The 21852-nt window shown below is 45.2% G+C and overlaps 1 protein-coding gene across 1 annotated transcript; it reads right to left on the reverse strand.

Moving 5' to 3' along the window:
• Positions 1-8944: 8944 nt before the first annotated feature.
• LOC135371589 (uncharacterized) lies at positions 8945-16659 on the reverse strand. Its single transcript, XM_064605576.1, has 3 exons — positions 16519-16659; positions 15821-15961; positions 8945-9329 (listed from the first exon to the last, which is right to left on the reverse strand). Exons 1-3 carry the CDS (start codon positions 16643-16645, stop codon positions 9274-9276), a joined length of 324 nt encoding a protein of 107 aa, XP_064461646.1. The 5' UTR covers positions 16646-16659; the 3' UTR covers positions 8945-9273.
• Between the last annotated feature and the right edge of the window lie 5193 nt (positions 16660-21852).

The following is a 21852-nucleotide window of genomic DNA, read 5'->3' on the forward strand; positions in this document are numbered from 1 at the left end:
ACCTTGCATTGTGTCCTGCTCATTCCACTCTTTAATGCCCTCTGGGCTTGAGGGTATATGTATAAATAAATAAATCAATAGCCGATCAAGAGCTACCATTCGCCCTCATTATATGTTGAAATTGAGAGACAGTTTTTCTTTCTTTTTTTTAAGATTAACCTTGATGCTGATGAATAATAAAAGCTGCACGTCATTGAATGAGGAACATAAAAGTGGTTACATTCGCTGTACCGTTTCTATTGTCCGGATTGCGTATATTCTTTATGTTCCTCTCTCTCTCCTATTTTGCGGAGTACAGAACACTCGGCAATATTAGGAAGCGATTCAGCGAATAAACCTTGACTCTGACACAGGATTATTCACTACGGGTGATTGGGCATGGTCTTGCTACATTGTACGTAGCCGCGTTCGTTCATAAGAGTAAAATGGCACGTTACCAGTTGTATTCGTACCAATGAAACGAAACGCTTATGCTGCTAGCCTGAGGTTCCGACCAGTTTCACGCTCCTGTCGCTGGTGTCGTCTGATGTAGCCGGGCTCGGGTGTAGTTTTGAACTCAACCTCTGGAGATCGAATGATAACATCCTGTCAGCTGTGATGTGCTTCATCGGCGATATGCAATTACACCCCTGTTTATTTAGCTGCGTAGGCGTTTGCTACTTTTTCGAGACCATATTCTCCTAGACCCGCGAGCAGTGATGGCCACTAATTACTTCTACAGTAGTTTAACTATAACTACTAACTACTTTGCAATGCAGTAGTTTAACTAGTAGTTCAACTACTTTTCAGTGGAGGTAGTTAAAACTACTTCTTTAACTACATCTATAACTACTTAACGTTGTCCATCAACACCAATCCCACTCTATAGTGTTCTTGGACACCTAAATATGAATCACTAGCAGTGATCAAAAGTGAGGATTTAGTACACAAGCACGGCACAATTGCTCTGCATCTCCGTTCTCATCAAACATGTAGCTCAAGGTAAAAGTGTTGTAAAGCTTGCGGCAAAATCGGAAGTAGTTGGCGCCTGCAGCAACCTAACTACTGTAATTAACTACTCGAAATAGTAGTTTAACTAGTAGTTGCCACTACATTTCTGCAAGTAGTTGATAACTACTTTTTAACTACAATCAAGTAGTTTAACTACATGTAGTTAACTACTGGCCATCACTGCCCGCGAGTACGTCATGAAGACACGCCAGTAAGAAGAAAAATAATATACAGAGTACCGAAAAAAAAAAAACATTTGTACTTTCATCACATATTGGTGCATCGTATACAAAGCCTTAGATATGTCCTTATACATTTCAGGAATTTTATCGCAATAAAAGTATTGCTGCTTCGTGGACGACCTCGGGCAAGTTCTCGATCTAAGGAGACGTCTCGCTTTGTGCGTGTTACGTACAGATCTTTAATACAAACTCGGACTCATACTGTGCCTTTTTTCTTGTTTATTTTCATTTCATTCTCACGCATATTGGCACAGTACGCCAAGAACAGTGCAAGTTCCACCGGTGGTTGAGCCCCCGAAAAAACAATCTGGTTTTTTCTTCAGATTCTTGGTTGACCTTGTGTATTGTAATTTGCTGATAATCCGAGACGGGAGTGGAAGAAAGAGGCGTCAGGACGCGTCTTTTTGTCCTTGTGCATTGTGATATGTAATGTAGAGTACTCATACTCGGTAAGGGTCTATTACATCCAACGAGCTGTTACATCCATTCACCGTGCCAGGTCATCCAGCTCAGTGGATGAGATGGCACGGTGGATGAGGATACTATTGCGACCCGCTTTAGCTCCCCATTTGACCCAGTAAGCGACCGCTGCCAAGGCGGGGAGTATGTCGAGTATGATGCACTCTCCCCACTTTCCCCGGTTCGATAAGTTGAGACGTGAAATGTTTTCACATCAGTGAAGTTTCACATCTGTGAAAGGGACTTGATTGGCAGATGTTTTCGTGTGGGATGGGATGGGCATAACCGCCGCGCTTATTTACAACGCAGTCTAGTTCGCAAGAACAAGGGGCTGGGACATGAACGACGAGACTTTCGTTAAGTACTCAAATGTGCATGTGTTGTTAGTGTCGTCCGTGCCTGTTCAACACTAGACCAAATTCGTCCAACGAGGCTCTGTTTACAATTGTGTCAGGGACCTTTATTTACCAGAGCGAAAATATGTGACAAATTTTCTTAACTGCAGAACTCAACACCGGAATTGTGATGTTTGAGATAGAAATGTTTCAACATGTGGCCGCAGGTTGAACAAAAAAGCTGCTCTGCAGCAGTGAGGTCAGGTACATTTGAACGGAAGACAGCAAAAATTGTACTGTAGTTGAATTGGGTAAATTTAAATTGAGTGAAAGGTAAAATTGTCAGTAGTGTTTGGATAGTTGAGGATAATAGGGTGCACAGTGTTGAACCAGTCATTTATGGGGACGTAGGTCAAAGACCCTGCTCCACCTGGAGGACCGCCAACACCACTTCGACTGCTTCTGTTAGTTGGCACTGGGTCCTCAGGGCGTCATCACCAGACCGCGGACTTATATGCAGTAATTGTTTTCCATGCAATTGTTTTCATTGTAATGCAGTATTTCGTTCCTGGGTATGCACGGTCTCATTCGCTAACACTAACATACGAAATATGCATTTTCAAGCACTATAAAGCTCACACTATAGTGTTCATACAGCCCCACAGCGCGTTCATTTGAGGCCAGGGAACGGAACTTTTTTTTTTTTTTTTCAGTTTGGTTCGGGTTCAGCTTCAGGAAAGCTAATTTTGAGCAGATTGCCATGGGTTAAAAGTAAGCACCCCTTACGATTCTCAAATAACCGAAATATAATTTTGTTGTTGTTGTTGTTGCCGGCACAGCAGTGGGGGCGGGGGGATATGCTTGTTGAAAAAAGGAAGAAAGAGGAGGAAAGGTTAGTCAGGCGTAGGCCGACTTACTATTCCTTCAAGAAAAAAGAAAAGAATGGAAAGAAAACACACAGACACACACACACACAAAGAGGCTGGTCGAGAGGCCGTTGGCCCGAAAAAAGCTCGAGAAGGTAGTCCTAACCGCCCTCTGGTTGTGCAGGACCGGGACGAGCAGGGTGGCCACAGAGTCGTTGGGGTAGCCAGGTTTCGCAAATAGCGTTGGAGGATGAGTCTTTGTGAGAGGTACCAGTTGCAGGATAGGAAACAGTGCTCAATCGGCTTCCACACAACAAGTTGTGCAATAGGGAGAGTTCGTCTGGCGCAGTGGTTCGCAGCAACACTGCGTGCTACAGATCTGCATTCCAAGTACAACGTTGCATAGTTTCAATGTTGCAACTTCAGGCGTGCATTGTACCCGTTCACTTATCGTATGCACTCTTTAATATCCTGTCACAGCCCAAAATGTTATTTACAGAATAAAGATAATTATAACGAACGTTTTGGTGTCCTTCGCGGCAAGTGTTCGTCAGCGGAGGTCACTGACCTCACAAGAACAAGAAGCAAAAGCAAGTTCGTAAGTTGACCAAACTCGATGGATAACGTGGCATGGTGGACGGTCTGTGGATGATCCAGCCCGGTGCACGGTGTATGAGGTGGCACGGTGGATGAGGCGGCCGCACGCTGAATAGCAGGAGTGAACCGGTGCCCTGCCTGTGTTCAAGACTACAACTCGCAGGCGATTGTTGGTCAGTGGGGATGTACATCCATCCATAATGGCATGACTATCCATCAGTAATGCATTTCGGCACCTGGCCAATAGCATTAGTTCCGCCCATCCTTTCCTTTCTCCCGGTGTCGCTGGCATGGGACGCGCGGACGTCTGCATCACAATTCGATGCGAAAACTTTATCAAATTGTAGCTTTCATTTCTACCTTATTCTTTCCCAAACGAATTTGAAACGTGTACCGGTACAAACTAACCGCAGAGAGTCTCGAAAAAAATAGAAAAGAAACACACACGCACGAAAAATACAGCTTTTAAAGCATAAGGTGGCCCGTCAAGACGGTAGCTGTGCCCAAGCGCTAACTTGACCTGCCAACCTCGCGTCCACAACGTGTGACTGCAACATGTGGCAGACACTGAAAATACATAACTAAATGAATAAAGCATGAACGCTACCTGCGCTACCCGAAGGACACGGGGCCTTTGAGACCCCCCCCCCCCCTCGTCCCCTGCCACTTTTTCTTTTTTGCTTCTTTTTTTCTTTTGGGAATAGCAAGTCGGCCTTGGCCTTTTTCTTTCCTTTTAATAAACATATCCCCCTATGAACGTGTCTTTAATGACCTTATCTGCGTGCTCCTCTCGCTATACAGTTGCGCAACGGCTACCTGTTACCAAAGGTATAGCAGTTCCATGAGCAGCGCGGCCATAATTGATAATAGCAAAGTGCACACTATATTCTAGCAGGGAAATCAGTTACAAACAGCGCTTGATTCACGGACTATGTCGTTATGTACATGGCAAAATCCCAACGTCTATCACGCGTTTCAGGTACGTTACGACGTCTTTATGTTGAACGGGAGCTTACAAAAATTAGGGGCGAAATAGTTCCGTCTCTTCGGCATGTGGCGCTTGTGGCTTGGGCAGCGCTGCAGGGTCGCACAGCAGGACGTACTTTGCGGCGTGCTGCACGTTCTGGAAAAAATGCAAGCAGTTCCGAGAGACTCGGGAGCTGGTTCGGAAGTTGGTCATGGTGCCAACAGACCATGGTCAATGGTGCAACATCATGACCATGGTTGGTCATGGTCATTGCGCCAACCGTAGACCACACTGGCGGTTCGTGCCCCGGAGTGGCCAAAGTGGCCCCGTACGTCACGGACGGGGACAGATGTCAGCCAAAATTGCGGAAGTAGGATATGACTCCTTCAACCTCGAAAATGACATTTTGACTCGAAAATGACATTTTGATCAACTTGGGTTCGACTAAATACTTGGTTCGACGCGTTTGTCCAAATCCTCGTCCAGCCGGCCATCAGAGACTCGAACATGACATTTTGATCAACTTTGGTCCGCAATAATACTTAATATAACATTGATATCAGAGATGTCTAATCTAATTATTCACTCTGTACATAATTAATATCCCAGAGTATCGAAACCGGGTCTCGTGCCCCTGCTGCACCCTTGGTGGGTGGCTTTGTTCAAATCCTCGTGCATCCGGCCGTCAGAGACTCGAAAATAACATTTTGATCAACTTTGGTCCGCAATAATACTTGATATAACATTGATATCAGAGATGTCTAACCTAATTATTCACTCTGTATATAATTAATATCAGAGTATCGAACCCGGGTCCCGTTCTCCTGCTACACCCCTGGTGGGCGGGTTTGTTCAAATCCTCGTCCAGCCGGCCGTCAGAGACTCGAAAATGACATTTTGATCAACTTTGGTCCGCAATAATACTTGATATAACATTGATATCAGAGATGTCTAATCTAATTATTCACTCTGTACATAATTAATATCCCAGAGTATCGAAACCGGGTCTCGTGCCCCTGCTGCACCCTTGGTGGGTGGCTTTGTTCAAATCCTCGTGCATCCGGCCGTCAGAGACTCGAAAATAACATTTTGATCAACTTTGGTCCGCAATAATACTTGATATAACATTGATGTCAGATGTCTAACCTAATTATTCACTCTGTATATAATTAATATCACAGAGTATCGAACCCGGGTCCCGTTCTCCTGCTACACCCCTGGTGGGCGGGTTTGTTCAAATCCTCGTCCAGCCGGCCGTCAGAGACTCGAAAATGACATTTTGATCAACTTTGGTCCGCAATAATACTTGATATAACATTGATATCAGAGATGTCTAACCTAATTATTCACTTTGTATATAATTAATATCACAGAGTATCGAACCCGGGTCCCGTTCCCCTGCTACAACCCTGGTGGGCGGGTTTGTTTAAATCCTCGTCCAGCCGGCCGTCAGAGACTCGAAAATGACATTTTGATCACTTTGGTCCGCAATAATACTTGATATAACATTGATATCAGAGACGTCTAATCTAATTATTCACTCTGTATATAATTAATATCCCAGAGTATCGAAACCGGGTCCCGTTCCCCTGCTACACCCCTGGTGGGCGGGTTGGTTCAAATCCTCGTCCAGCCGGCCATCAGATACTCGAAAATGACATTTTGATCAACTTTGATCCGCAATAATACTTGATATAACATTGATATCAGAGATGTCTAATCTAATTATTCACTCTGTATATAATTAATATCCCAGAGTATCGAAACCGGGTCCCGTTCCCCTGCTACACCCCTGGTGGGCGGGTTTGTTCAAATCGTCCAGCCGGCCGTCAGAGACTCGAAAATGACATTTTGATCAACTTTGGTCCGCAATAATACTTCATATAACATTGATATCAGAGATGTCTAATCTAATTATTCACTCTGTATATAATTAATATCCCAGAGTATCGAAACCGGGTCTCGTGCCCCTGCTGCACCCTTGGTGGGCGGCTTTGTTCAAATCCTCGTGCATCCGGCCGTCAGAGACCCGAAAATAACATTTTGATCACCTTTGGTCCGCAATAATACTTAATATACCATTGATATCAGAGATGTCTCACCTAATTATTCAGTCTGTATATAATTAATATCACAGAGTATCGAACCCGGGTCCCGTTCCCCTGCTACACCCCTGGTGGGCGGGTTTGTTCAAATCCTCGTCCAGCCGACCGTCAGAGACTCGAAAATGACATTTTCATCAACTTTGGTCCGCAATAATACTTAATATAACATTGATATCAGAGATGTCTAATCTAATTATTCACTCTGTACATAATTAATATCCCAGAGTATCGAAACCGGGTCTCGTGCCCCTGCTGCACCCTTGGTGGGTGGCTTTGTTCAAATCCTCGTGCATCCGGCCGTCAGAGACTCGAAAATAACATTTTGATCAACTTTGGTCCGCAATAATACTTGATATAACATTGATATCAGAGATGTCTAACCTAATTATTCACTCTGTATATAATTAATATCAGAGTATCGAACCCGGGTCCCGTTCCCCTGCTACACCCCTGGTGGGCGGGTTGGTTCAAATCCTCGTCCAGCCGGCCGTCAGAGACTCGAAAATGACATTTTGATCAACTTTGGTCCGCAATAATACTTGATATAACATTGATGTCAGAGATGTCTAACCTAATTATTCACTCTGTATATAATTAATATCAGAGTATCGAACCCGGGTCCCGTTCCCCTGCTACACCCCTGGTGGGCGGGTTGTTCAAATCCTCGTCCAGCCGGCCGTCAGAGACTCGAAAATGACATTTTGATCAACTTTGGTCCGCAATAATACTTGATATAACATTGATATCAGAGATGTCTAACCTAATTATTCACTTTGTATATAATTAATATCACAGAGTATCGAACCCGGGTCCCGTTCCCCTGCTGCAACCCTGGTGGGCGGGTTTGTTTAAATCCTCGTCCAGCCGGCCGTCAGAGACTCGAAAATGACATTTTGATCACTTTGGTCCGCAATAATACTTGATATAACATTGATATCAGAGACGTCTAATCTAATTATTCACTCTGTATATAATTAATATCCCAGAGTATCGAACCCGGGTCCCGTTCCCCTGCTACACCCCTGGTGGGCGGGTTGGTTCAAATCCTCGTCCAGCCGGCCATCAGATACTCGAAAATGACATTTTGATCAACTTTGATCCGCAATAATACTTGATATAACATTGATATCAGAGATGTCTAATCTAATTATTCACTCTGTATATAATTAATATCCCAGAGTATCGAAACCGGGTCCCGTTCCCCTGCTACACCCCTGGTGGGCGGGTTTGTTCAAATCGTCCAGCCGGCCGTCAGAGACTCGAAAATGACATTTTGATCAACTTTGGTCCGCAATAATACTTCATATAACATTGATATCAGAGATGTCTAATCTAATTATTCACTCTGTATATAATTAATATCCCAGAGTATCGAAACCGGGTCTCGTGCCCCTGCTGCACCCTTGGTGGGCGGCTTTGTTCAAATCCTCGTGCATCCGGCCGTCAGAGACCCGAAAATAACATTTTGATCACCTTTGGTCCGCAATAATACTTAATATACCATTGATATCAGAGATGTCTCACCTAATTATTCAGTCTGTATATAATTAATATCACAGAGTATCGAACCCCGGTCCCGTTCCCCTGCTACACCCCTGGTGGGCGGGTTTGTTCAAATCCTCGTCCAGCCGACCGTCAGAGACTCGAAAATGACATTTTCATCAACTTTGGTCCGCAATAATACTTGATATAACATTGATATCAGAGATGTCCAGTCTAATTATTCACTCTGTATATAATTAATATCCCAGAGTATCGAAACCGGGTCTCGTGCCCCTGCTGCACCCTTGGTGGGCGGCTTTGTTCAAATCCTCGTCCAGCCGGCCATTAGAGACTCGAAAATGGCATTTTGATTGGTCCGCAATAATACTTGATATAACATCGATATCAGAGACGTCTAATCTAATTATTCACTCTGTATATAATTAATATCCCAGAGTATCGAACCCGGGTCCCGTTCCCCTGCTACACCCCTGGTGGGCGGGTTGGTTCAAATCCTCGTCCAGCCGGCCATCAGATACTCGAAAATGACATTTTGATCCGCAATAATACTTGATATAACATTGATATTAGAAATGTCTAATCTAATTATTCACTCTGTATATAATCCCATCGAACTCTGTCAGAGACTCGAAAATGACATTTTGATCAACTTTGGATCGCAATAATACTTCATATAAAATTCAGTGCATATTCACACGCCGTGCGGTGGTTGATGTGTGGCCAGGAGGACGTACTGATTTAAAATAGGCGGTCACATTTTGCATTCTTTGTCGAAAAATCATAATCTCAAAATGGGCCCCGTGCGATCCATATGCGCAATGCATTACATCTTACTTGTTCGAAAACAGCTTTCAAAATGCAAGAGGCTAGGAAGACTGGATTGAGAGTTGTTTGTCATCGCATGCAGCAGGTATGGTCCCTGAGTTACCAAGACAACACCATTGCTGGGCTAGTACACTTTTCTTGCGTGTGTGTGTGTGTGTGTGTGTGTCATGCATCACAATTTATTCCGGACTTTATCAAGCCTAGTAATTCATCAGCTAGGCGGCATCCTCCTCTTGCGTTGCTGTTCCCTTTGCTTCCAGCGTCGGAGGTTTCAGCACTGCTGGTGCTCGAATTCGCTGCATCGTAGACGTGGCTGCTTAGTAGACGCATCGAAAGTTGTGCACAGTCACCTTGTACTTCTGCTGCGATGTCGTTGTCAATCTGTCAGTGGAGTGTATAGCTGGTGTTTGAAGACATCATTGGGCTGGTCCAGGTATTTTCTGCATGAATGGAAACCGATCGTACCAATTAGGTCGATGACAGTAAGGCACGCATGGCACGTAAGGGCATGTCCACTATATTAAGGTCTCCTCAGAGCTCTTCTGACGACGTTCAAATCCGCTACGTCCGAGCACCAAGGGTGTTGGTGGCTCTCATGTTCTGGAAACTTCCATATCAAACAAGTACTACAGTATTTTCTTGTGTTCGACAGTCTCATTTCGACAATTTTCTCTCCCAAACCACTTAGCTTAAAAAGGATTGCAATTGCGGCAGAGCTGGCTCCAGCAGGAAAAGAACATCGTGGAGACGACGGTTTTCGCATGCGATTCGTTCCGAGCTCGTTTGCTTCGGATGTCCCAGACCACCGCCGCACAGGCGTCTCAGCCTTATGAAAGCTTGATTTCCTTATCAAAGCTTAAGACTCGCCGAACGATTACCTGTAATCAATGAGGAATAAAATGCCAGCATAGTTTCGGAACTGGTGGAGGCCAGCGGCGAATATAGTCCCTTTAGCGATTATATAAACTTGCTGGGATGTCACTGCAATATAGGGATTTGGTGTGGGGAGTCGAACAGTACAGAATGACCTGGTGAGATGTGACCCTTTTCCGGAACGATGCGAACACAACACATGCCAGCGACAGAGGACGTTCACTTTTCCGGATACGCGAGTTAGAATGACCTAGGTTCTGGAAGACTGTTCGCCGTACTTGCTGTCCGGATGCAGATAACGAATTCCGTATAACCGAGACGTATTCAATGGTAGCAGATTCGCTCCCGGGACTGTAGTCCGGATGACGAGTTTGTCGGATATCTGAACTCCAGAGAAGACAGACATGACAGATGCCTGAAAATCTGGTTTCCTATTCCTAATTATTGATTGAATTTTGGAAGACGACATATTTCACCACACTGCCGCCAGCAATGGGGTAGATGTAGTTCCACAATCATCATTAAAACGAAGTTTTCGTTGTTCTTTGATTAAATTCCTTAATAGGGTAACCGTCAGGAGAGAGTGCTTCTCGTTGGTAGACAAGGGCCTTCTGGCCGCAGATGGGTCACATGCTCACCGCGTGTTTGCGACCCCTGCTTTAAAGTACTTGAATATGTTCTCAAAATTCCAATAAGATAGCCCGTGGCGATGACCGCGTCGCAGGAGCTGCGTTTCGAAATTACTATCTGAGAGCCTACCCTGCTTTATTTATTTATTTTTCTTAACAAATTCCCTCAATATTAAACAGGCGCCTACATGCAGATGCGAACAAACGCTCTAGAGAAACGACAGAATTTACTCTTTTTCTTAATCATTGTTTACCCGGAGAGATATTTTACGTGCCCGCTCTAGCAACATCTGTCCGCACGAGTCTTCTGTGCTGCTTCTAGGAGTCTCCATGGTATACCAGCATACCCTGCAGGTCAGCACAACGCCTCATGCAAGCTCCTAAACCCGAGGCGCTGCACCGTACCCCCTTTCACATAAGGGAGGCGGATGCCCGAATATCTCAGACATTAAAGTACATGTTTATGTACAGCACAAAGCGCATTACGGAGACAAAAGCAAATTTTTCGCTCGACATCCGCGTTACGCACAAGGAATATTCAAACTAGCTTGAAAAACGGATATTGAAACAAGCTAGATTACTAGGTCCTTTGAAAGAACTTGCAAGATAGAAAGTTACACGCAAAAGTATTTAGGATACGTAACTGAAATACCCTACTCAAGTCACTGCACAAGTCTGCCCTTATAATTATGTGTCCAGCCAGCATTTGTTCGTTGTGATTTTGGTTTCCACGCAGCGCGCCGTAGACGTTGAATGCTTCAGACCCAATGTTATGCACACCCAACGTAATTTTGACGCCCTATGGCTTCCAATAATAAATGGACTGTCTCTCTCCTGCATAGATTGTCCTATTTTGAGTCTGGTACTTATACTGCGGCTGTCTTTTCTGACTTGGGTCGGAGTTTCGGGTCGACTTGTCGTCATCCGCTAATTAATCTACTTATTAGCGACCTGCATTACTGAAGATAAATTCTACATTACATTTCCACGGGGTTACTTTCATATGTTACTTATCAAGATTAAGTTCTACTCAGTATGTTTTACACCACATGAATCATCGGACTGAACCGCATTGGTATCGAATATCAGTCGGGTATCGCATCTCCCTGCGGACCACGTTCATCCGCAGACAGATGTATGGAACATAATGCAGATTTTTGCAGACCACCTGACATACAGGCTGTTTATTTTTATTAGGTATGGGAAAAACGAATCCTCGTACAGTATAGTGGACAGTAATTCCAGGTAAGCCTCATTGGCAGGCGGGTGTTCTCTTGTTTGTTTATGTACGTTGCCCTGGTCCTGAAATAGTTGAGGGAGGAATTCTTACATTACAAGTTTAAAAGTAACATTGTTTTGATCGTGGTTGTTGCTTAGTTTCATGGGAAGAATTCAGAGTCGTGAGTGACCAGCTCCCGTGGCATCGTGGTTAGGATGATCGCTTTCCACGCAGAGACTGGGAGGTGACACGGGTTCGAATCCTGTCACCGGCTGTGCTGTCTGAGGTTTTCCCTGGGTTGTCCGAACACTTTCCAGACTAATGTCGGCACAGTTCCCCACGAAGCCGGCCCAGGACGCATACTAACCCCTCCCCCATTCCTTCCTGCTGTCCTCTCTATGTGTCCAATTCTGTATGCCGCTCACAGTCATAGATAGCCGCTAACAGGGAATTAAAAGAAAAAGACTCGTGAGTTTGTGTTTAAATTACATTTAAGGAGTACGTCCTTATAAGTGTCCTAGTAAGTGTTATCACGTCCTCGATGTTTTCATGTGGTATGTTTTCTCCTGAAAGTGAACTATTATTTAATTTGTTTTTAGTTGATATCAAATTCTGCTTGAAAATATTTTTCAGTAAAAGTGCCTTTCCCTTCGAAAGGGTTCGAAAGATCCGAGATTCGTGGATTCGTAGACCTTCCCTTGGATTCGGAAAATTCTGGATTCGTCCCACCTCTTATTTGCAGAATTTTTGTAAAAAGCTACGTGAGCAGCAGAGATGTCGTATACGGCCGGCGGACATCCTCTGGAAGGGTGTACGTAACTACTACACGATGACTAATTACCTAAAGCTCATAGATTAGCTCTTTATAATTAAGGGATTTTAGGCAAAAGCGAGATAGCAGAATGGGAGACAATGCCCGTTGAGAGTCATTCTATCTTTTAAAAATCCAGAAAATAGCGCGTGAAATACTCGTCACTGAATTTCGGTACGTAAATGAGCCGAAACTGAAAAAGCGCATCATCTACACCGATGGAGACTTATCTAGGCTGGTTTTTCTGGACAGGAGATTCGCACCTACTCCAGTCATCGCCATCGCATCAAATCACGTGACTCCCTGACGTAAAATGAGCGCTGCTCCATCGCTGCGGTTTCGGTTTGGGCTCATTTGCGTACAAAATCCCGGGATGTATATCTAACACGCGTGCCTGTTTCTGAATTTGTTAGATGTGGAATGGCTTTCAACGAGGATAGTCTAATTCTGCTATATCGCTTTTGCCCCAAAGTCCCCTAATTAAAAACTAAGTTTTATAAAACCTAATTAAACGTTATGCACCAAATCGAAAAATCCTAACCGATAAAAGGGGCCCCATCTGACGGCCAGTCCCATTGACATGCATGCATTTCTCGTTTCTTAACGTCCTATAGCGAGTCAATAAATTGCAATACGGTCGTAAATGCTTTGGCGGCTACATACTGATATGTATATATCATTAGAGCAAAAATAGTAAAAAGGGGATAAATAGAGTTATCCTCTTATTGCATACAGAGGTTCAATTACTGAATGGTCTTCTAGTTGCACATATAATTTCTTGCAGAGGATGTCCGCCTGGCCGTATAGCTATGCAAAAACGACATCTCTGCTGCTCCGATAGCATTTTCATAAAAGTTATGTAAAGGATAAAATTAAACTCTCTGTATGTAATTAAAAGTAGCCCTTCCATTGGTCCACGGGAGAATACAGGTAGTTGTTCGATATCTTCGCACATAATCGCAGTTCGATGTCTCGCGACATAAACCAGTTATTGTCGATATCCGAATTGTTTATGTGCATGAACTGATAAGTACCACGTCAGAATGACAGTAACCCACTGCTTGGCATTTTGGGCCACGGAACTCACGGTCACATTTATGTGACAAGGTGTGAACTCATTCGCAGGCTACGGACTCACGTGAACGTCGACATGGTGTATCGCTTATCGCGATCATGCCGAGCATGCAACCAGAGCATGTGTTATTGAGCCGATCTCTGGTCGCTATGCTTTGGTGGTTTGGGGCTATGCAGGAACCACGTGAGTACGTTCGAGTGCAAATTTAGAGCGCACCTGAGTACAATAAGAGTACAATAAATGTGTGTGGGATTCTTTTTCAAATCGAAAGATACACAGTCGCTTTTGAGAGCCCTGGTAAAAAGAGTAATGCTGGTCGTGTACCGACGGGAGTAATTATCTTGCACATCAGAATCACTTCCGGAAACCTTGCTCATCACAATCAAAAATGGAAACCAGTGGAAAGGAAGTCTGTGCAACCGAGGAGTACATTGGAAAGCAACCTCTACACACGCCATTTTTCTTTGGTGAGTAGAGGGCCTTGATACTCTGCGATGACAACACGCCAAGTTGTGAAACTATCCCATAGAGGCCGCTATAAAATATAAACCGCGAAAAAATGCGAGGGGGGTAGTGGTGGTGTGTGGGGTATGGCGTTCACCAGCACTTTTGAACTTTCGCCTTAACTTTAATTTGTCTGACCCCGAACTTGTCCGTAATCGAGCCAGGGGGAACCGAAGAGTCAAGAGTGAACTGAACATGATATGCTCCAGAATGTTACATGGAGGCTGGTGGCATGGCATAACTGGAATACAATGCTTATCCCCCGAGTTACAAAGGGGTATCACCTTCGAAATTTTTCAAAATTTCACAAAACTCAATAAGCAGAACGTCATGGACATCCACGTTCAGCGATTCTCATTTACATCATCATGTGTCTTATTTTGTTTCCATTTTCGTTTCTGAGCTCCTTTCGGCAACAGTTTTGTCGTGCTGAACAGTTGCAGATCCATGCGGATTGGATGAGGCTGTTTAGTCGTGCGCTTTAGACAGGACGTTGCTTCAAAAACTCTAAGCGAGATGCAGTAATGTCAAAGATATGGAGCATAACCATGATGTCTGCTCATCATATGATAACTTAGATGTTGCACCACGTGCATGCAACTGCATGCCTTGAAATCGAAGATATCGAAAACAGAATTCGACAAGGTTGCTCTTTCTGCCGATCCATGTGGAACTGCGAATTTAGACAGCACTCCTGGCGGTAGCAGCACACAACTCTGTTGGGACGGCAACGTTGCCAGATTCCAATGCACGGAAGCGGATGTCTTCGTCGCCCTCTTTAGTTTATTACGCTGAGTAATGGTTTCTAGGATTTTTCTGCAGCAACCGGAAGCTCGTCAGGTAAGTAGACACGTAAATACCACTTAGGTTTATCTGCAGACACCCTGAGTTATAGAGGGCGTTTTTCTTTATCCTTTACATAATTTTTACAATAAAACTGTGGAAGATACCTGGATACGGTTGTTCCAGGTGGTATTCCGGCCAACCAGACACCCTTTTTCAAAAACGTATGTACTGTGGGGGACACGGCTCTCTATAATCAGCACTCCGTGGTTTATCTCGTCTGAAATCAAGACTGTTCCTTTCCAGCAATAAACGCGTGCAGCACATGCTCTAAGTTCAAATACAATATTGGCAAAACACTTTCAAGCGCAACCGAGGTAATATGGGACGACGAAGTACTGACAGGCGACTTTAGCTAACCGTGTCCCCAACAGTTCATAACCTGGCGGACGCCTAATTACCCAACGTTCCGAGATACCAGAATTGGAGCCAGCCGTTATTTAAATCTACCTTGTCGCTTCAATATCCTGGAGCGAGCACTTACATTGTTCTATATAAATCACCAAACTTTGCTATGCAAATGCGCCGAAACAAACCACGAACTTTTCGTGCACAAAACCAGGAAAAGGCGCTCGCGTCGGAAGGTCACGTGTTTTGTCGCGATGGAGCTGCTTGGAATAAATTCTGATCGATTGACCACGTAGACAGCTTTGCGACTCAGATAAGAAAAAAGTTCTGCGCTCGAGAAGTGCATACCTCTGCGTTAGACTGATTTGAATTATGAAAATTTGGTGATTTACATATTAGAGCATGTGCCCCCTTCAGGATGCGTATTTTTAATCTTTTTAGTCATGTATATTTATTATTTCAGGGTTCAGAATTAGTACTGAAAAAAAGCCCATCTAATAGGCAAAGGAGCATTAAGGCAACCCCAATTTTGTTTCTTTAACTTTTGACGTTCATATCGGCCAAAGAAATCAGACCGATTCTGCACCTGTATGCGGCGGTTTCTCAAAGCTGTTAAGAAATCCACTTACCTGCCTCCCAAAAACGATCAAGCGTTGTAACACCCTCTGTCGTTGGATCTCGAAATCCTGGAACCCCCGCTGTCTCATCCTTCCAGGTTGACGTGGCATACTTCTGTGCTGACAAAACCACGGCGCAACAGTGTATCCTTGCTGCGGCAAAAGAAGGGTTCAGTATGCTGAGACTTATTGTTTATAATTATTGTCCACTGATAAGTGCGCAAGCAACTACGAACTTTGTTTACACCGCGCACGATTGTCAGCTACATTTAGATACAAAGAGAAACAGAATTTCCTTGTGTTTGGACGAGCCTTTCTTCAGTCAAGTCCGTTGGGATTGAAATTTTTGAGTCGACGGCACTTTGAAAATTCCAATGCTTTGCAAGATTAAATTTATTTAAGTCCACTATATTTTACAGCATTATCGACTCTGTATTATCTGTCAGATGATTAACTAAAGGGTAGTCTTCGTTCACAGTCACCGCAAATTCCATGCGCCTCCGTCTTGAGTTGAGCCAACTTCAATACCTCGTTTGTGAAAGCAAGGACAAAGAATTTGAAAAGAGGTTTCAAGCCTAGGCGATTGCATTTAAAAATTGTAGCATGGTACAAGTGGAATGCTTGCCCACATCACGCTTCAAAAATTGTACTGACCTCGCCCTAAAAAGAGGAGATCCTCGCCCAAAGAGGATTTATCGCGTACCGCTTACCTGCAGCAAAGTCAACTAGCAGGACGACCCTCCTGGGACGACAGAACGGCTGCCATACTCTTCCATAGATGTTCAAACATCGTGCAGTGTTGTGCTGTGCGTCTCGAGCTGCACGGGCACCGACCATGCCGCTCGCGTTGCTATGCTTCTTCCTCTTCTTCCACCTCAGAGCAATGGCCGTTAGCCACTAAAGGTGATTGGCCAGGGCTAGTCGTGACGTAACACGCAGAGCGCGCTCAGACCAGAGTAGAGTAGAGTAGAAGTAGCTGCGTTTTGGAGCTTGGTGACGCCCGAGTTTGGGGGCTGCTGCTCCATTTCTTTTAGTTGAGGAGTATGTTCCTCTTCTTCGCTTGTATGTCGGCTGGGGGGAGGGGGTTAGCTGGATTAGGTAGCTTGTTGATTATTACATTTATAGATCGCAGGAGGATCATCCTTTGCACTTTGGATCTATCTGCTGATTGTCAACATGCGGAGTTTCTTCTTCAGTGGACCTGTCCTAATATTTCTGCACGATTTGCGTTTCTTTGAGGAAGTCACACAGCACACTGAGTGCAATTTTTCGATCTCAGCTTGTATTCCAATTGCCCATTAACTTGGCAAAGGTGAGAGGCGTGTGACTAAGCTTTCTTAGTTCCTTGTCTAATTGTTCACGTTCTTTGGAGAACTTCTTGCACTGAGTGATGACATGGTGGGTGGTATCGGGAAGCATACACGTTGAGCAGTCAGGAGAGTCTGCTTTGCCCTGCTTGAAGAGGACTGAGTTGGTTGGCAGGACTCCGAGACGTATGCGGTGAATCAATGTGGTGTATTCCCGTTTTATGTTGACAGGTATGGAATACTTGAGCTCTGGATCAATGTGTTTGATGTAATCTTCTGATCGCAGTGTTTTCAGCCAGAGTTTCTTCGCGTATACTTTAGTTTTGCTGTTGAGCAGGTTTACTGCATCTCCTTTAGTGAACGGGATAGGTGATCGTTTCTGATGAGACAGGGCCTCTTTTGCCAACTTGTCAGCTAGTTCATTTCCGTCGATACCACAGTGGGCTGGTACCCATTGTAGTTCGACATGGTGTCCTCTTTCGATTACATCTGAGTGATCAGTGTGAATCTTGTAAAAGCGATAAAACCCCAGTGCAGGGGACACAAAGCGACAACACAGACGAAGCACTGACTGACAAACAACTTTAATGGCAGGGACACATCTTAAATACACCAACTGCACACCCGACCCCTAGTGGCAGCCAAGGCCGTCATGCTGTAATCACAAATTATCACAAAGGGGTCGGGTGTGCAGTTGGTGTATTTAAGATGTGTCCCTGCCATTAAAGTTGTTTGTCAGTCAGTGCTTCGTCTGTGTTGTCGCTTTGTGTCCCCTGCACTGGGGTTTTATCGCTTTTAAATGTACCACCAAACAGCCCGGTTTTTATCGCTTTTTGAATCTTGTAGTGGAGCAAATTTGTCATGTCCGGATGACATAGTCCCTGTAGAGCAGCTTTGGAGTCACTACAAACAATCCAGGAGCCGATTTCGCATGTCTTGATATGGGTGAGAGCTTTCAATATTCCATGCAGTTCTGCTGCTGTGGATGATGTCGTATGTGACAGCTTGTAGCTTTTTGAAATGTCTTCCCCATAAACTGCGCTGGTTGAGCCGAGTGCCGTAGTAGAACCATCCGTAAAAATCTTCTTTGCTGACGGGTGGGCTTCTTCCAGATAGCTCAGTGCAAGTTGCTTTAGCGCCACGGGTGGGAGGTCAGCTTTCCTTTTAATACCTGGGATTTCAGTCCTGATGGCCATCGTCGGCAGAAGCCACGGTGCCTTTTCACGAGTAAGGGTATGTTTTCTGCATTTTGGAAGAAACTTGTGTATAACTCCAAGGTGCCGATGCAATGCAGATTTTTTGCGATCTTGTATTTTTTTAACCAAGTGGTGCTGAGTGTGCCTGGTGATGATTCGGATCAGATGGCGTCGGGCTATGTGCTTCGAGTGGAGGTTCTTTTGCCTCGACAAGTACCAACTGTGACCGCACTGCTTTCGGAACTCCGAGGACTATTCTTGCACTGCGAGCGTAGATAGCTTCTAGGGTGTGTTCCTGCTTCGCCGAGAGGTTCTGTATGACGGGGAGGCTGTAGTGTATACTTTGCCTGATCAAAGAATTATGCAAAGCTGCCAATGTTTGCGTGTTTCCCCAACGGTAGCCTCCGAGATACTTCATTAAGTTCATGTAAGCGTTGCATTTGTTGTTCAGGCGCTTAACCTCATTTGTCCAGGACATCATTCTGTTAATGTGAACACCGAGGAATCTGTGTGTAGTTACTCGCTTGATGGGTTCTCCTTGCAAGGTAAGCTTGATGTTGCCGCGACGCTTGCGGGTGAAAGGGAGATATACAGTTTTTTCAGTAGACACGTCCATGCCTCGTTCTTCAAAGAAATGTGAGACCGCTTCTATGGCGTACTGTAACCGACGTCTGAGTGGCTCCGACTGCCTACCACATGCCCAGAGGCACATGTCATCAGCATAGACAGTACAGTGAACCTTAGGCGGTAGTAACGCTATGACAGATGCCATTAGGATATTGAAAAGTGTGGGGCTAAGAACGCCCCCTTGTGGGACCCCTTGTCCAATAGTGTGGTAGGGCGACTCACCATCTGCTGCGATTGCATAGTAGATCTCTGATCCAGATGTATAGTCTTCCGCTTATTCCGTAGTATCTGAGGGCGTCTAATATGAGAGTATGTGAGGCAGTGTCAAAGGCCCTTTTAATATCAAAGAAGACTGCAACTGTGATATTGCTGTTCGCCTTGTTATGCTCCACTGCACTCACTAAGTCCATGATACAATCCATTGTGCACCTGCCTCGCCGGAATCCCGCAAATTCTTCAGGTACAATTTTTTCCTTCCCTATGAACCATTGTAAACGGGCAAGTACCATTCTCTCCATAACTTTAAGCAGGCAACTAGTAAGGCTTATTGGTCTGTATGAGTTTAAGGCTGCTGGATTTTTTCCGGGCTTAAGAATAGGTATCACTATTGCTGTCTTCCATATCGGAGGTATCTGACCAGTGGCCCAGCTTTCGTTGTACAGCTTGAGCAGAGCTCGAGTTCCGCTCGGGCCAAGATTGGCAATACAGTCGTAGGTGACGCCATCAGGCCCAGGTGATGATTTCTTTGAATTGCCTAATTTAATGGCTTGTAAGAGTTCTGTGCGGGTGAAGTCCGAGTCAAGATCTCTGTTCCCGTGATTGGAGGCCAGGTTCAGCCTGACTGTAGCTTCCCTCTTTGACTGCTGGTGTATCAGCCCCTTGGAGGCCTCAGAAGGTGCAAGTATTACTCTTAGAAAGTCATTGGCGATTTCCTTTTCTGTCCGGCTTTCCTTTAGGCTGATTGCTCTGAAAGGGGATATTTGCCTGGGCAAGGATTTCAGACTTTTTACTATTTGCCAGAGCCGGGTAGTTGTGTTCGATGGCGTCATAGCTGAGCACGTAGATCTCCACTTTAGTATGGAAAGGTGTTTCAAGTGCTTCTGTATGCGGGCTTTAAGAGCTACGGCTTCTCTCCAATGACTTACATCCCCTGATCTCCTATACCTGCGTTCAGCACGGCGCCTTTCTGCCCGTAGCTGTTGGGATGTTTACCCTCTTCGTGGTCGCTTTGATGTTGTTTTGGATTGTTGTAGTAAACTCCTCTGCTGTTTGAGTCCCAGGCAGTGAGGATGTGTTCTGCTGCCGGAACACTTTCCAGTTGGTGAGTGAAGCAGTTCTCCTTGTCTTCACTATGTCCTTTCACGTCGCTATGCACAATAAACAATGGTATGTGATCACTGCCTCTTGTGTCAGTATCAGTATACCAGGTGAGGTGTTGCACAATATCCTGACTGCATAGTGTTAAATCCAGCACACTTCCATATGAGGGACCACGGATATATGTTGCTGATCCATCATTGAGTATACAAAGGTTGTGCTTACGGATTAGGAGTTCCACCTCTCGGCCCCGCTTGGTTAGCCTGGCACCTCCCCAGAGTGGCGAGTGAGCATTAAAGTCGCCACACACTATAAACGGCTTCTGAAGACTGGCCAATTGGCTGTCGAGGGAGTTGACTTGGAACGTGGAAGATGGCGGGATGTACACATTTGCTACAGTGTAGCTAACCTTCCTGATCTTGATCTTGCATATAATATATTCTATGTCCTTTTGGCAGTAACCTTGTATTTTGGTGCTCGATAATGTCCGATGTACTGCCAGTGCTGCTCGGGATACTCCCGCAGAAGAGTGATACAGTTCATATTGCGAGATGCGAAATGTTGTGTCTATGAGTGGTTCTGATAGGGCAAGTACTGGGACAGGGTAGCGGTACAAAAAATTCCTAATGTCTCCAATCTTTTGTTTGAGTCCACGAGAGTTCCACTGCATGATAAAGGCACTGTTATATATCCTATTCATGACTGGTGTGAACGAGTGTCTTGTACAGGATTGGCTCAAAGGCTAGAACGCGCTGGACTTCGGGGAGGTCCTTGGCATTGGGAAGAGCAGCCATTATGGCCTTCAGAGCAGCAAACAGGAACGGCACTATGTAGACAACGAAGTCCGTGTCCTGGGACTTCTTCGGATCGAGCGGGACATTGCTCGCAGTTGGTGGCGGGGGAGGAGGAATTTTGGGGCACGGTTTTTGGACTTTCGATGTGACCGTGGCCCTGTCCTTCTTCCAGGCGTTAACTTGGGGCTGCTGTTTTGGCTGTTGAGGTTTAGGTTTCCGATCGCGTGGTGGCAATGGGGGCCTTCCCAACTCATTGGCTTCGGGAAGACGTGGAAAGTCACTTGAGTAACACGCTTGTTGGTTTGGCTGTTGTGTACTCTCTGGCTGGCGAACCATCTTGCGATTCAATGATCCACTATTTGCTGCCCCTTAAACTCCATCATACGCTAGCTGTTTGAGGGCTTCGACGGCTGCGCGTCGACACGGACATCCTCCGTATGTTGCTGCATGTGGACTGTTACAATTCGCGCAGCGGCGTTCCCGCCTACATGTGCAGTCCTTGTGACTGTGCGATCCAGCGCAGGATTTACATTTCTGCGTTCCTCTGCAGTTTTTGGCTATATGTCCAAAGCGGAGACATTTATAGCATTGTGTTGGGGATTGAAATTCCCGAACCTTGAAAGTGTTGAATCCTAGGGTAACCTCTTCAGGCATGGACATGCCTGAAGAGGTTACCCTACACTGTCCCTACACTGCCCTACACTGACCCTCGGGGATTTGAATGTGATAATCACACTGTCGTATTGTCTGACTCTTGTGACACCTGTTTCGTCGGTGTTAAAGCCTCGCTGCCGGCGGACTTC

This window comes from Ornithodoros turicata, unplaced genomic scaffold (genome assembly GCF_037126465.1).
Source record: "Ornithodoros turicata isolate Travis unplaced genomic scaffold, ASM3712646v1 Chromosome113, whole genome shotgun sequence".
NCBI classification, from domain to species: domain Eukaryota; kingdom Metazoa; phylum Arthropoda; class Arachnida; order Ixodida; family Argasidae; genus Ornithodoros; species Ornithodoros turicata.

Excerpts from the sequence above, each read along its gene's own strand:
- LOC135371589 (XM_064605576.1), bottom strand. The coding sequence starts at position 16,645 with ATGGTCGGTGCCCGTGCAGCTCGAGACGCACAGCACAACACTGCACGA. Across the intron at positions 15,962-16,518 it reads GCTAGTTGACTTTGCTGCAG|CAAGGATACACTGTTGCGCC; the intron begins GTAAGCGGTACG and ends CTTTTGCCGCAG. Across the intron at positions 9,330-15,820 it reads TGATCGTTTTTGGGAGGCAG|AAAATACCTGGACCAGCCCA; the intron begins GTAAGTGGATTT and ends CCATTCATGCAG.